The sequence below is a fragment of the Stigmatopora nigra genome, chromosome 11 (assembly GCF_051989575.1).
Source record: "Stigmatopora nigra isolate UIUO_SnigA chromosome 11, RoL_Snig_1.1, whole genome shotgun sequence".
Classification (NCBI taxonomy): Eukaryota; Metazoa; Chordata; class Actinopteri; order Syngnathiformes; family Syngnathidae; genus Stigmatopora; species Stigmatopora nigra.
Genome location: NC_135518.1, coordinates 9,976,234 through 9,990,824, shown reverse-complemented (window position 1 = coordinate 9,990,824; position 14,591 = coordinate 9,976,234). Strand labels below are relative to the sequence as shown.

General features: G+C 36.4%; 1 protein-coding gene across 4 annotated transcripts; it reads left to right on the top strand.

Annotated features, from left to right (window-relative positions):
* Positions 1-78: 78 nt before the first annotated feature.
* Positions 79-11,492, top strand: grb14 (growth factor receptor-bound protein 14). 4 transcript variants are annotated; one of them, XM_077727804.1, is made up of 15 exons: positions 79-228; positions 1,836-2,021; positions 2,639-2,747; positions 6,447-6,603; positions 7,094-7,215; positions 7,296-7,370; positions 7,627-7,764; positions 9,173-9,283; positions 9,370-9,465; positions 9,556-9,618; positions 10,255-10,371; positions 10,466-10,532; positions 10,624-10,711; positions 10,832-10,925; positions 11,052-11,492. In XM_077727804.1, the coding sequence occupies exons 2-15, from the start codon at positions 1,867-1,869 to the stop codon at positions 11,196-11,198; spliced, it is 1,539 nt and encodes a 512-aa protein (XP_077583930.1). In that variant the 5' UTR covers positions 79-228; positions 1,836-1,866; the 3' UTR covers positions 11,199-11,492. The 4 variants fall into 4 exon arrangements, 3 of the variants coding, with proteins under 3 accessions (XP_077583930.1, XP_077583929.1, XP_077583931.1); XR_013327816.1 differs by lacking the exon at positions 79-228 and having other exon boundaries at positions 1,712-2,021; positions 10,624-10,755; positions 11,052-11,107; XM_077727803.1 differs by lacking the exon at positions 79-228 and having other exon boundaries at positions 1,713-2,021.
* The last annotated feature ends 3,099 nt before the right edge of the window (positions 11,493-14,591 follow it).

Sequence of the window (14,591 nt, the reverse complement as noted above, 5' to 3'; positions counted from 1 at the left end):
AAGCTCCCATGGAAGTCGTTGGCGCGTGTGTAAAACGCGACAGGTTTTTCCTGCACAAACTGCTGAAATTGGACACTGCAAACAGTCGAGTGAACACTCAGCAAGGAGTGTAACACATTTCACTTTGCACGGAAAGCACAGGAACTCTTTCTGTGTTACTCTCCGCCACCAAGCCGGTGATGCGTACACTTGGATTTTCACGTCAAATGCTATTAAAGAGGCAACAAGGTAAGTAACCTTTCTATTTTAGGGGGGATACACTTTCAATCAACATTAAATGGTCATGTTATGTTCTGATTGACAACTGAATTCAGTGTTATTCTTGTGTGGGTTTAATTTGCATTTAGCCAAACTAAACTAGTAGTCGCTGTAATCCCACTCCTAGTTTGTTTAGTCAATTTAAACAAAAATGATAATATTTCACTGTTTTAATTATAGTTTGCCCATGGTTGCTTAATACTAGCAGTGGGGAAAATTTTATTTACAATGTCCCTATATTTGTTTATTGTGTGTTTATCATGTTTAAGTACAATATTAGAGTGGTATTATTCAATTAAAAACAAATTAATCCTTTTGGGTTAAGAGGAGAAGTGTTTGAGCACATTAATCATTATGATTGGGTTTTAATGTGTACAAATATTTTGCAGAGCTATTTTTTTCTCCAATTGTTTAACACATTTATTTTAATGGTGTCATCTTTTCAGCCCATTAGTAATTATGATTTGAAAAAAGGGAATTGTCCAGAGAATTGGGAAGAGAGTAATAGGTAATTTTTCAGTTTTCATTGAGGCCATGAAATATGCTTTGCTTTGCATCCACGTGGAAGGCCTGCTTATGTTTTGTCTCCCTGTAAACTTGATCTGTACTGATTAGTCTTCCATTTTCTGCAGCCTCAACATGAGTTTGTCGACCTCAGGTGGATCTGTATAGCAAACATCCAACAGTATAATGTATATATTTCTTTAGGTGTGTAATTTTATGGTGGTATTGTTACTCAAATGATTGTTTAACTGCTGATCTTATAGCTTGTAATGCAAAACCAGTTTCCCTGTGCTAGAACAAACCATTTGCCACTGAATAATCTCATACAATGAGCCGATGACAGTTTATTTAATTATCGATCCAGACTGATTAATTATTACACAACTCCAATCTGCATTTTTCCTTCTTTAACAGCACAAAAAAAATCATTTATCATTAAGTGATCTTTGCCTGTTAACTCTTATGAGTGCAGCAGTCACTCCTGTAAAACATTACCTTTTAAGATGTCCTAATGCCAACTTAATGCCCGCCCCTACAACCAAGACAATTTGCTGACCTGTTTTCTTTCATCTGATATCTGCAACACCATAGTTATGAGCCTATTACAGTATATTACAGAGTTTGTTTGTTAGTGAATATAAATTTACACACACCTCTTCAAATACAAGAGCATTACCTCGTATAACCTGTACAACTCAATGAATCTTTTCATGAGTGGAAGTGAAAATAAACTGACATTATGTGGTACACACCATTCTTATGACTAAGGCACTGTAGGGGGAATCCAAATAATGGCCTTGAAATAAACTTAGGGTAATAAAAATCATGTTTAAGGGGGCTTGCTACTGCTTAAGCACCTTGTTACAGTAGGGGACACTGGATATAATGTAATAGATCACGTTTGTGTGGGAGGGGTCAGTCAGCTTACCCTACTGAGGCAGCCTTGTGTGGCAGCAGATGAGCCAGATGACTCATGTATACAGTATGTGCAAGTGGAGGAGCATACGACAGTTCACTCTTCCAGTCAGTCACTCCGGTTCCAACTATCGGTCTTTTCTGACCTCTTGTTGTAGATGATGATGCCTTGGATTTAAGCGAGGTGATATGAATAACGCACTGGAGGACTTATCTGAAACTCTTGGTCTCAAAGTGGATATTTACCAGAGTGACCAGAGGAGTGGGAGTGTACCTCTCATCTCCTCAGAAGACCATCTACTCACACCAAATGTCAACAGGATTTCACCCTGCAGAGGCAACAGGTATGATGACAAGATGATATTTTATATTGTTTTTTTTCTTCTTCTGTCTACAACATAAAGTAGGAGGAATGATTGAAACGGTTAGAAAAAAAAACACTGTGGACATGTTTGAATACCCCTGGCACCTGTTGCCTTGTGCGAGATAATGAGTAACTCAGTAACTGCTGTTTGCTGAGTGGTGCAGAAAGTCAGCAGAGGAGAGCTTTACTAGGAAATCCATTGAATTTGATTTATTTAAATATTAGTTTTAAGAGCAGATGCAAGAAAAAAAAAAGTCAAAATGGATGGATGGACTAACTCTGTGTTGCAGAACCACATTGGGCTGCTTATGTAAACATAATGATTATTTGAATAAAATGAATAGACCCAATGTAGGTCATGCACCACGTGTAAAATGTTATATATAAGTGACTTTATTCTCTAATGCAAAATTTGTATCTAAAATTCAACGTTTACAAAGATTATGATAATTTTTATTGGACACATTGTATTTTTTAACTGTTTGTTGTCTAAAGTTGCACATGTTTGAATGCAAATGTCTTACATTTTGTTGTATTTTCTCCGCTTGTGTGATGCATTTCACTGACTTGGTTTAAGAGTGTGGTTGTGCTCATCAGGTCAAAAAAAGAGGCCAGAGAGGTGTCACCTTGTTTTCCTGAAAGTGTCGCACCAACGCACTCCACCACCGACACTTTATTACCTTGGACCAAATCAAGTGCAACTCAAGTAAGCACAATCCTGTTATTTAGAGATTGATTGGTTCTACAATATTTTTCACACAATAAAACTAACTCAAAATTCTTCACGGTGAGAAAAAGATTACAGAGCGCTGAATTACACCAACCAAATTTGAATACTCCAACATTCAAAACCAGACTTTTGCTGTGTTTCTCACTGACAGTTTAAATACTGCTCACTTTTGTCATAGGAGAAAAATGCATTTGTCATTTCCCAGGGTTATAAATGTTGACTAAAGCCTAAATCTGTCACACTACATCACATAAACTGCAATTAGATGCCGATTCCATCGTCTAATTTGGGAATTACTATACATACATGCATCAATCAGATGTCAAGTCTTCGAACATTTAACATGTATGGTTTTAGTATCTGGGTCAAAGTTAGAGAAAACAGTCATTACTCTATGATAGAGGCGATGAGATTTGAAAATTACATTTATGATATGGTATAGCAGCAACATGGATAAAATCATATGTTCAGTACATTATAAATATAACTTAATTGATGTTGGTTTGATTATTGATGTAATGCCCCACAGTGATTTTTCATTCTTTTGCATATTATTATGGCTATTATTGATAGCTATAACATTGATATTGATATAAAAACAATGTTGTGAAAGTGTCTCCAGAACCAGTTGGCAACAACCACAAGTGTTTATTTTTCCCAAAGGATAATTAAGAAGTTGTTGTTTCTTGTTGTATAGTGTTTAAGTGGCTTGTCATTTCAAAGCTTCAATTCAGAAACATATACTTTGATTGGTGCAAGTCATTTAACATGACATTCTTCTGCACTTTTTAGTCCAAGTCAAGCAGTACTGTTGTGACAGCTTAAATTGTAGTTCAAGATCAACTATTTTTAGGAGATTATTTATAGTAAATTGCAATCCTTTGGAAACATGGGAGAGAAATGAACTAGAAGGAGAACTTTTGTGTGGCCTTGAAGTTGTAAATCATAGGAAACCATAAAATGGCATCTTGATGCGAGTGCTGTTTGTACATAAACTTACATGCTGTATATATACATTTATGGTTATGCTAATTGACCCTTGCCGGGGATTGTGATTGGATCAAGCCCGGTCAAGGACAATGTGTCTACAGCGGCCTCTGTTATGAGAGTAGTGGAGACTTTGTTATCATCTTGGCTCCATTAATTCCAATTTATTTTAGCTATGCGATAAGTAGCCGCGTCTGACTGTCTGGACTCTCACTAGTCCGACTGCTGTGTTGGGAGATAAAGGTCTGGGAAGGGTGCTCCTTCTTCTACTGCTGCACCGTTCAACTCTTGCAGGGTGGACCTTGATTGGTGCCAAAAATCTGCATGTTCTCTTTTGTGGGCTTGCACATGCAAGTCGGGGAATAAAATCTATTGTAAGAGCTATTCAGGAACTTTGCTCAATCAATAGTAAATGGGAGAGTCTCTCATAAATCTAATTTTGTCCTGGTACCTAATCATATGGCCTGTGAGTGGACTATCAGTCAGATTTGACGAGGGCTCGTTTGACAGCTTCTTAAGAAAAAACAAAGGAGCCATTGTGCAAGTACAATGCAAATTGCTGACTAAATAGAGCATGGTCATGAGCAGGTATATACAGTACTTGAATTTTCCTTGCCCTACGTGACCTTGTATGTTTAAATAAAAATAAAAACATGATTCCTGCAGGCTTTCCAGAAAGAAAAAACGGGGAAGAACGGGAAGCTTTTGCTTTACCAAGGACAAAGGAGGAGTTTGTGTTTTGGGGTGGAAACATTGCTGGTTTCTCACACTTAAAGAGCAACGGATCTCACTCGCGCAGTAAATTTGGAGTTATATATGTTATTCATATTATAGCATTGTATGCCTGGTGTGCACATATTGGGTTAAAAGGGTGAAGAGCATCCTTAATAGTGACTATGTATGGAGGTTTTTGACCATTTGTTGAAGATTGCAGCATGAACTTCCGTGCAAGAAGAGTAACCTTGCCTGCCATCACACCGCTTTGTCTGCAGAAGCGGGTAGGATCTAATTTTTTTTAGATTTCACTATATTTATTGATGAATTCAAGACATTCTAGTTGTCATGTTGAATAATGTTCAATTAGTTTAATCGTCACTGGACATGGAGTTCTAATATATATACTGTAAAAGACAACAAGCTTTGGAATTTACCATTGATATAATTGTATTTTAATAAGATGCTAGATGTTATAAACTGTTGAGTTCATTTTAAAGCCTTAATTAATCATGCTGATGTTTTGTTTCTGCTTTTTTTACATCCTCAATTTTATATTTTCAAATGAAATATAGTATATTTTAATAAGATGACAGTGCATAACATGCATAAAGGGCAGATTAAACACTCCAATTTGTCGCTTTGGTATGAGAAATATAGCATAGTGTATATGTATGTATATAAACATACATATATAATTAGAAATAATGTATGTAAATTCGATTTTTTTTAATATGGGAAGTCAAACTTGTCTTTCAAGGCACCACCGTATGCATATTTTCATGTAATTCCCTCGAATGTCAGGTGTGCAACTAAACTGCAGTTAATTGATGGCGACAATAAAAAAGCAGCGATTAAAGTGAAAAGGGGCAGTTAAGCAAAAGGTTATTTGCTTTCCCCGCATCTTTGTGACGACTCACTCCGAGCTGCGTGTGCGGCTAGACAAAGCTGGAGGCCATCTCCTCACCATCACTCAGATAGAGCTGCAGCTGTGGGGGTGCGGTTCAAGGTTAAAGCCGACGAGTCTAATTGGCCAAGTGGCGCACGCTGTCCCATCCTTGAAATAAGGTCAACAAGACCATTGTGCCGTGCACGCTAGCAATGTGTAGATTTACGCTTTGCTTGCCGTACTATTTTGCTATACGCCGTTTGAATCTTAACCACTCTCCATGCCAAATTTGGATTAATACTGTTTACCTAATGATAAACGAATGGGTGGGATAAGCATTGATATCTTCTCTGTGGGGTATTGAGTTAATCTATGTACTTATTTCATGGCATCATTGTGCAGACAGAAATCCAAAAGAAGATAAATTTTGTTATATTAGAAATACTAAATTTTACCATTATGTTCTTTGAAGAAATGTTTCTGGAAATTACTCACTTCTGTTCATAATACGTGAAATAACACCACTTTATAAAGTGAAGTGTGGCTAGTTTTATTCTGCTCACTTTCTTTTTTAACTCTATTCAATACAATGACTACTTTCCAGATAGAGGGGGGAAAAACTCCCTCAAATATATTTCAAATAGATGACCACTGAAACTAAACAAAAATAACTATTCATGTGAAGGCCGCTGTGGGAAATTGTTAATTTGATTTTGCCACCTATTGCCTCAATTTTTGTCCTATCCAAATGTGTATTTTTTCAATGTTATTTATTTCTGACACACAAATTGGGTGACACTACTTGTCCTTGTTCCCGTCTTCTTCTTTTTTCAACATAGTAGAAAAGTAATCATGTGTGCTGTTCTTTAGCCTGCAGCTGTCCTACAGACTAGTTACAAAGCTATTGGTTTAACTTGGGAAGGTCTCAGCATGCGGAGGCTTAAGAGCCACACAGAAATGTAAAAAGTGAATTATGTCATAGCTGTAACACAATAACTAATCCTATTTCAAGAATTGTATCAATGGAAGTGAATTTGCAGTCAAAAAAATGTTTTGATTTGCATATATACGGTTTGTGCTTGTAGGTAATTAAGATTTATAATGAAGATAAGACCAGCAGAGCGGTGGAGATCCCCAGTGACATTGTTGCCCGGGACATATGTCAGCTGTTTGCCTTGAAGAGCCAATGCATCGACGAACACAGCTTGACTCTTTATGAGCATCTCTCCCATCTGGGAATAGGTAACAGTTTCCTTAATGGCAACTAATTGTACACACAGAGAGGGCTGGACCTGATTCATAGGAAACAAGCGACCACATGTAGGGCTTGGTCAACAACCAATCAGATACCTTTTTATAAATTAAATTGTATTTCTATTTTAAAATGTTGTGTTCACTTGACAATATATCCGCTATAGTAGTCATATATTCTAAGTAATTGCATTATGTCAAAACAGAATATATATATTCTAATATATTTGACGGCATGGTAGACACAAAATGTCAATGTTATATTAGATATCACAATTATGTTGATGAAGCATGTGGAAACTAAAATGAAATACTTCTTGCATAGTTCCTTGACTTGAGTGATGTTATATATGTGAAGTCTAAACCAATGCTAAAAAGAAACACTGTAGCTTGAAAATGATATCAAAGCTCACCATTTATTTATCTGATTTGTCGTTGATCATGTCATTATTCCCTGTTTTTTTTTTTTTTTACTATCTAGAAAGAACAATTGAAGACCATGAGTTTATTATGGAGGTGATATCCAGTTGGGGGATGGATTCTGACAACAGGCTAAATCTTCGAAAGAATTATGCCAAATATGAGTTTTTCAAGAAGCCCTCGGTAAGTTAGTGATGTAAAAAGTACTGGAATCATTCCATTTTAATGCTTTTTTTTTTCAAATGTTCTCAAAATTCTTCTAGGACTTCTTCCCTGATCACATGGTGTCCATATCCGGTGAATCTAATGGGATAGTGGATCATTCTCAACTTGTACAGGTGTCAACTCTTACCTTATCTTTTGTATACTATCCATATTCCATGTGTACATAATATGATCCGGGCCAATTTATTACTGCTTCTAATAAAATTGAAGCATTAAAGGTAACAATACGCTGACATTACAAATGACTGGACAGATGTATGTCATGAGCGATTGTCAGCTTTATCTGTCTTTTTCCTCAAAATGTAATTTAGGAGTCCCTGTGCACCTTTTATTCTCTCTATTGATTGACATGTCAAAACAAACCAACAGATATTTCTCAGCTCCAGCACCTGCCCAGAAATTCATGGACATCTTCATTCAAAAGAGCCAAGCAAGAAGACATGGAAAAAGTTATACTTTATCTTGCGGAGGTCAGGGCTTTATGTCTCCAGTAAGGGAACTTCTAAGGTCAGTAAAAATGGTTCGACAGCATGCAAAAGATAACACTGACTGTATAATATTTTGATTACAGTCGATATACTTGTAGAATGATTCTGAAGTCTGTTAATATTTTTGTTCATTCATATTTCCACATAAGAACGCCCAAATATATATTTTTTGAAATGAGGGTTTAACACAACTAGGCATGATTATCTTTCAAGCACTTTTATAGAAGAGTTTGCACTTCACTTGATTTCCCATAGACTAAACATTAAGACAGGAATAGAAACAAAAACATCTTCATTTTATCTGGGTAGATTTGTTCTAGTTGTTCTAGTTTGTCGACACAAAAGGTCACCGGTTCATCTGCTGTTCTATCTCGGTCATGTTTCAAGGGAGTAGTGGAACGGGCCGAACTTGATTTGCCTTGCAGCAGCCTAAAGGCATTAAGAACAGACTTCTCGGCAAGCTTATTTTACGCTAGTAAAAACACAAAAGGAATCCTAAGCAAGGTTTAATAAAAACGATAATTGGTGGGAAAAAAAAAACCTTTTAGCATACAGAATTATTCAAATATGGCATAACTTATTAAATCCCAATCTGACATGACATTGAAAACATTATAAAGGCAAAATTGTTGATGCAAGGGTTTTTTTTTCTATCTTATTTGATTATGCATGTCTACTTAATGTTATAGTTCTGACCTTGGCATTTAAAAATTCACATTAGGTCATGATAAGGTCATTATGAAAAATGCCTACAAATCTTTTAACCTGCTACAGTGGACCTTTGTTGTCAACTGCTGTTGTCAGTGGCACGTTATCGCGCTTGTGTGAGCGCAAACATTAAAATGCTGCGCTATTACTTGAAAAGGGAGGGAGCGAGACACATGAATGTGTCACATGAAGGCTGAACAATGGTAGTCTTTGTGAGTTATTTTTTTTCCTGAAGAGATTTATCTTTGGACCTGTTGTCGGGTCTTTCTCCATTTAGTGTTATAGTGACATGTGACATATGCACTTCGTATTAATTATGATGATATTACTTGGATTCAGCTTGGCCGTAGCTATCTAACAAATCAATTTTAGATCACTTGTCCTTACATTTCTAGCTGGCTATTCTGAGATTGACAGGTGGTGAGTTCAAGTGGTATGCAATTGTGGAGAGAAGAAAACCTCACTTTCACTTACATGCATGATGTTATGTAGCAACTATATTTGGAATAGAGCTAAAATGAAATCCATATTGGAGATAAAGCAAGTTTTCAGTCAAATATGATTTAAAAATAGTAAACACTTTTACTGATATGTTACAGACATCTACTCCAAATGATAATACTAATACTTTCAAGTTTTGTCTCTTTTTTCCAAAGCTCATTGCTAATTTTGTTATTAATTTCAGATGATAATTTTTATCTTTATTATGCAAATTACAGGACCCTTGGCATCTTCAATTTATCACTGACTTCACAGATTCAAATGTCTATACATTGCTGTCAGCCAAAAAGACACATGGGGCTCCCACTGACTTCGGCTTCTGTGTCAAGGTATTAGTTTAATGTTTTAACGACCCATGTGGATAAAACTAAAGTGTTTTTAACAATTTTCTTTTTCTTTATTAAATTGTATGCAGTCCTTAAAGTGCACTTCATCTCGGGATTTGAAGCTGCTGTGTGCTGATGATGAGCAGACGAGGATGTGTTGGATTGCAGCTGTCCGATTATTTAAGGTTGACTTAAATTTGACCATGTATAGGTTGAGTGTAGGAATGTCTACAGCATACTAAAACATTATTTTCCATTCTACTTGTCTGTTTCAGTTTGGAATGCAACTATACCAAAATTTCATTCAGCCACACCAGAAACAAAAAGCTTCCCCAATGGTAAGATGTTTGAGAAAGGCTTGTGTGTGACTTGTGCCATTTGAAAAATCATGTGAATTTGCATGGATGAACAAATAAGGAAATCTGTGTAGTCTTTGTAGTAGTCGTTATATAAATAGTTCGGACAAATGAGGCACCTTCGGTTAATGGTGTCCCAGAGTAGCCCGAGACCCAGCTGGCGGGGCTGAACTAAACCTATTTGTGGCATACAGACTTGTTCATGAACTCTCTGTTTTCTAAAAATAACCCTATCAGATGCTCTCAAATCGGACAGCTCATCAACTCTCCTTTCAAGTGGGATGCTTGTGTTATGTGACCAACAGTCTTACCCAAAGGAAAAAGAGCTTATCAATGACTAACAATCGTGTAGCCTGTTACTCATTGGAATCTCCTTTCCTCAGCATAGTGTTATTATTGTTATTATCTAAAGGCGGAAACCAGAAAACCATAGACCCACACAGTAAATTAAGTCTTCCTTTTACACAAAAGAGAAATAAAATTACATTTATTCAATAACATTTAGATAAACACATACAAAATGGTAGCGTAGTTGTAACCACATGATGCACTGCATGTAAATACATATAGTGCAAACAAAAGATGCAATATTGACTGAAATAATGATCATAATTTTAGCGGAGCATCTCAGAGAACTCCCTGGTGGCAATGGACTTTTCTGGACAGAAGAGTCGGGTGATTGAAAACCCTTCGGAAGTTCTCTCTGTAGCTGTACAGGAAGGCCTTGCATGGAGGGTGAGTTACAGTCAACAGTTGTTGAAAATCCTAATCCATTATAAAAGCTCTTCAGTCTAAAATGTGTTCATGGAATCTTTATCTGGGTTTTTAGAAGAAAAGCTGCCATCGCCTGAGTGCACATGGAAGCCCTTCTGCATCCCAAAGTTCACTCAATATAGGTTGGATTTATTTTTCCGCAAGTGTATTTCTTGGTTAAAAAAAAAATATCTGCAAACAGTATCAAAAGTAACCTCACAGAATTTATTTCAGCTCTTCATTCAGCTCAGCCCTGGTTCCACGGGAAGCTATCACGAGATGAAGCTCAGCGTCTAATCACTCAGCAGGGTCCCATTGATGGGTAACAAGCTCTGTTGGCACAAACATCACTGGCCACAACATTATGTACACACCTGCACAAACTAACAATGTCCCACACAAGAATTTGTTCTTTAAAAAAAATGTCAACTTTTGATTTCAGGTTATTTCTTCTGAGGGACAGTCAGAGCAACCCCAAGACATTTGTACTGTCAATGTGCCACTTGCAAAAAGTCAAACACTTCCAGATTTTACCTGTAAGTACCTTGAACCAGAACTATAGTGGATTTTAATTTCTCTTTATTATCATTACCCATTCATTTGAATGCTTTTCTAAGACCCTCAGTAATTTCTCACCCATTAACATTGTCTCTATTCTAAAGGTGGACGATGCAGGGGAATTGTCCTATAGTCTTGATGATGGTAACACACGTTTCTCAGACTTGATTCAGCTGGTGGACTTTTACCAGCTGAACCGAGGCGTGTTGCCATGCAAACTCAAGCAACACTGTACCGGGATCACTCTGTGACAATCGGGACCAGAGCCGTCAAACCCTCGCAGGCACTCCTGCTCCAAAAGCCACTTTTTTGGAGTGTTCCTCCACAGTGATTTTGTGCATAGAAGAAAAATGATGCAAACACGAAGCAAGGTGTGTCAGAATCTTTCACTGTATCACATCTAATGATTATATTTTAGAAGTACTACTTCATGTATTCATTTTGCAATGGTTGGGAGTTTTGTTTTTTTAAATCCTCTTTGATATTATGTCTATGGATAAATAAAATATCATTAAAAATATATAAATAACATATTTTAAATCCAATATTGTACTTAACTATTTTTTTTAAATCTTGTAATGAATAAAGCCTGCCTTAACATTTGTAATAAATATTTTTTAGGTTGTTACAGGTGCAAGGTATCGAATTTTAGTTTTGTTTTGCGGCCTGCAGAAGGTTATTCGCTTATTGCACAAAATATTTCACAAAGACCAAGATTTTACTTTAAAGTAAAGATAATAATTTCAGGTTTTATCTCTTGCATATTAAGTTTCTCAAAAATAATGAGCTTCACCTTCACCTGACATGCTTTCTTCTTTGTTCACTTATCTACCTTGAAAAGTATTTATTATTTAATGTCAGGCCCTTTTAGTTAAATTTGTTTGCTCTATATTGCACGTGAATGCTATACATTAACCCAATATTTCTAAATGTGACTTACTAAATTCTACACACACTATACTGATGTACTATAGTCTATACATTAAATAACTGGTGCAGGTGCAGATAATCTTGTCACCAGTAGATGGTAGTACAATCATTTTATTGGCCCATTTCCAGTTTTAATGTTAGAAGTCAAAAGATCAATTGCAATTGGAGTTTATTTCCCCCCAAATTAAATACAATCAACAGTGCACATTATCAGACTAAAATCCTGATAAAATCATTATCAGCAATCACTTATCACAAATGAATAATGTAAACACTTATCAGAAATAACATTTGATAGCATAAAAAAATAATTTAGTTGTATTTTCTGCCAACGTATTAGCCCTGTTAGATTAGGTCATATTCACATTATCAAGCCTATACTGGCCTTCCGTGTATTCCCTTCCTCTAAGGATGCGTGCAATTATTACAAGTGCAATCAATGAGTCATGCTCTCACTCATGTCTGATTTTCCTCAGAATAAACCTTGCAAACGGGCAGAATGTCTCATCTGGAAGCATGTGTTAAACAAGCTTCTTTGTTGTGATATAAATGCACTGCCCTGATTCCTCTCCTGCTCTACTTCAAAAGCAGGTTTTCTTTTTTTCCCTTTTTTTTGAACGAGTGTATACTCACATCCGGGGGAGACGTGCACAAACACACAAGTCTTAAATGTACCCCTGCTACTTAGGTCTTGTGCTAAATGTTGTTTTGGATGTATTCTTGCCATTGATCGGCGCCTGGCTGCAGGGGGAAGAATGGCAGCTGGGAGAGAATGCGCTTCCTTTAATGAATTCATCCAACACCGACGGCCTGTGGACACCACCACATTTCTTCCAGCTAGGACACCTTTCTTTCTCAAGCTCTTTTCCTTTCTGTTCTTTCTTGGCCCTCACGGACAACCAACAGCACTCTTAGCACTTTACATCTCTCTGCGTTATTGTATTTCACATGCACTTGCACAGAAGTATCAATTTAACAACTGGTTTTTCAATGCAAACAATTAGTGGAGCACTGAAAATTGAGGTAGACTACATACTGTACCCCAAAAACTACATTACACAAGTGCCAACTTTGAATTCTTTGTTCTAGACTTCTCATGAGAGTGTACTTTACTGTATTTTGCCTTCTGTTGAGCAGTGATCCTTCGTCCTAGCTTCTGAAGAGGCATTGGTGCACAGGTGATTGGAGTCTGAACTTAAGCTTCTGGTGAGTGTTCTATACTACAATGATATATTTTATAATGTGGTGCCTGTCAATAAACACTGGGCTGCAGGCTGTAATTTGCACACCATTGTAGTATTAGAATTTAGACTGTAAATGTTAGTCAGTGTTTTAGATAACATTTAGATCAGGAGAAAAGGTGGTAAATTGAAATTGAAATTGGACAATAGTACGCTCCATTCTCCCAAGTTTCCCACTGCAAGAGAAATAGATGTGGTTATTACTACTTGCGGTTTAAGTGCTTTTTATTTGCCAATTATGGCCATTGGGCTTTATAGATATTGGCTAAACAATCATGTGTGCTTAAAGAGATTATCTCTGTGGTCTCTATGAGGTTATGCACACAACTGTCTTCCCCTTGCTATTAAAACCGTGTCATTATTTGATGAATCAAGGCTGAGGGGTGATAGTGTTTGTTTATACAATTACATTGTCTCCTTTTTATTGAAACTTCTTTAAAATGTGAATGTAACTCATTGAGAAATGCATACAGAGGAGAAACGATTATTCAGAAGACCCCCTTGATGAAATATCTAGGTTAGATGCTGTTTTAAATGTGTCAATGTTTAGCATTCTCTTAATCATAAACACTTAGACAGTGCGCGAGGGTTCTTACACTGTGAGCCAAGCAGATTTATTATGTCTGCGATAATTGCCCAGACAGTTCTTGCTCTATAAACTGCCTGTCTTAAAACCTTGATATATTTTTCCAAAAGGCCTTTTGAATTGCTTGTAATGGCTATACACCGCATTGATAAGGATATGAGAAATGTATTCACTCATCAAATAATGGATGCTGCTTGGCAATTTCCAGATTTGATAATCAATCATGAGCGCTCAAGTCTCTGTGGAGTCACGGTATTTTATTTATTTATTTTTTTCCAAATTTGAAGCCCTATTTTGTTAATTCTTAGGGGAAGCGAGTCTGGTATGATCCCGTGCATTTTGATGCCTTATTAGAATGTAAAGTGGCTCAATTAGAGCTAGACTGTGCGGCTTGTGAAATAACTGTTTGAGACAGAGAGTGATGAATGCTCATATTTAATGTGGATCCGGCAGGAACTGTGCCAAACAAGAACTTGAGAAAGATGTTAAAACATTACTACAATTCGTTTTTTTTAAATTACTATTATAAGAGAAAAAAACAATGTGGGCTCAAACAAAAGACCCACCACATAAATAAATACATGTGCATAATTTATGTGAATAATTACTATATCCATAGGGATAGGTCACTGTCTGTATTCATTATATCTTTAATAATTGTTTATAATCAGGTTAAGAAACATGGAACATAAAAACATGTAACATACGTACAGTTTAATGTAATGCAGTGATATGCTTTACTGTCGTCTTAGCTGAGAAAGAGAAGATATGCAAACAATCTCCAGGGCAAATATATAAAGGACAAATGTGCAAAATGTATGCGGCTGTCGTATATATTGTTTGAAATATAAATGAAAATACAATAAGAACATTAAATCACGGACCAG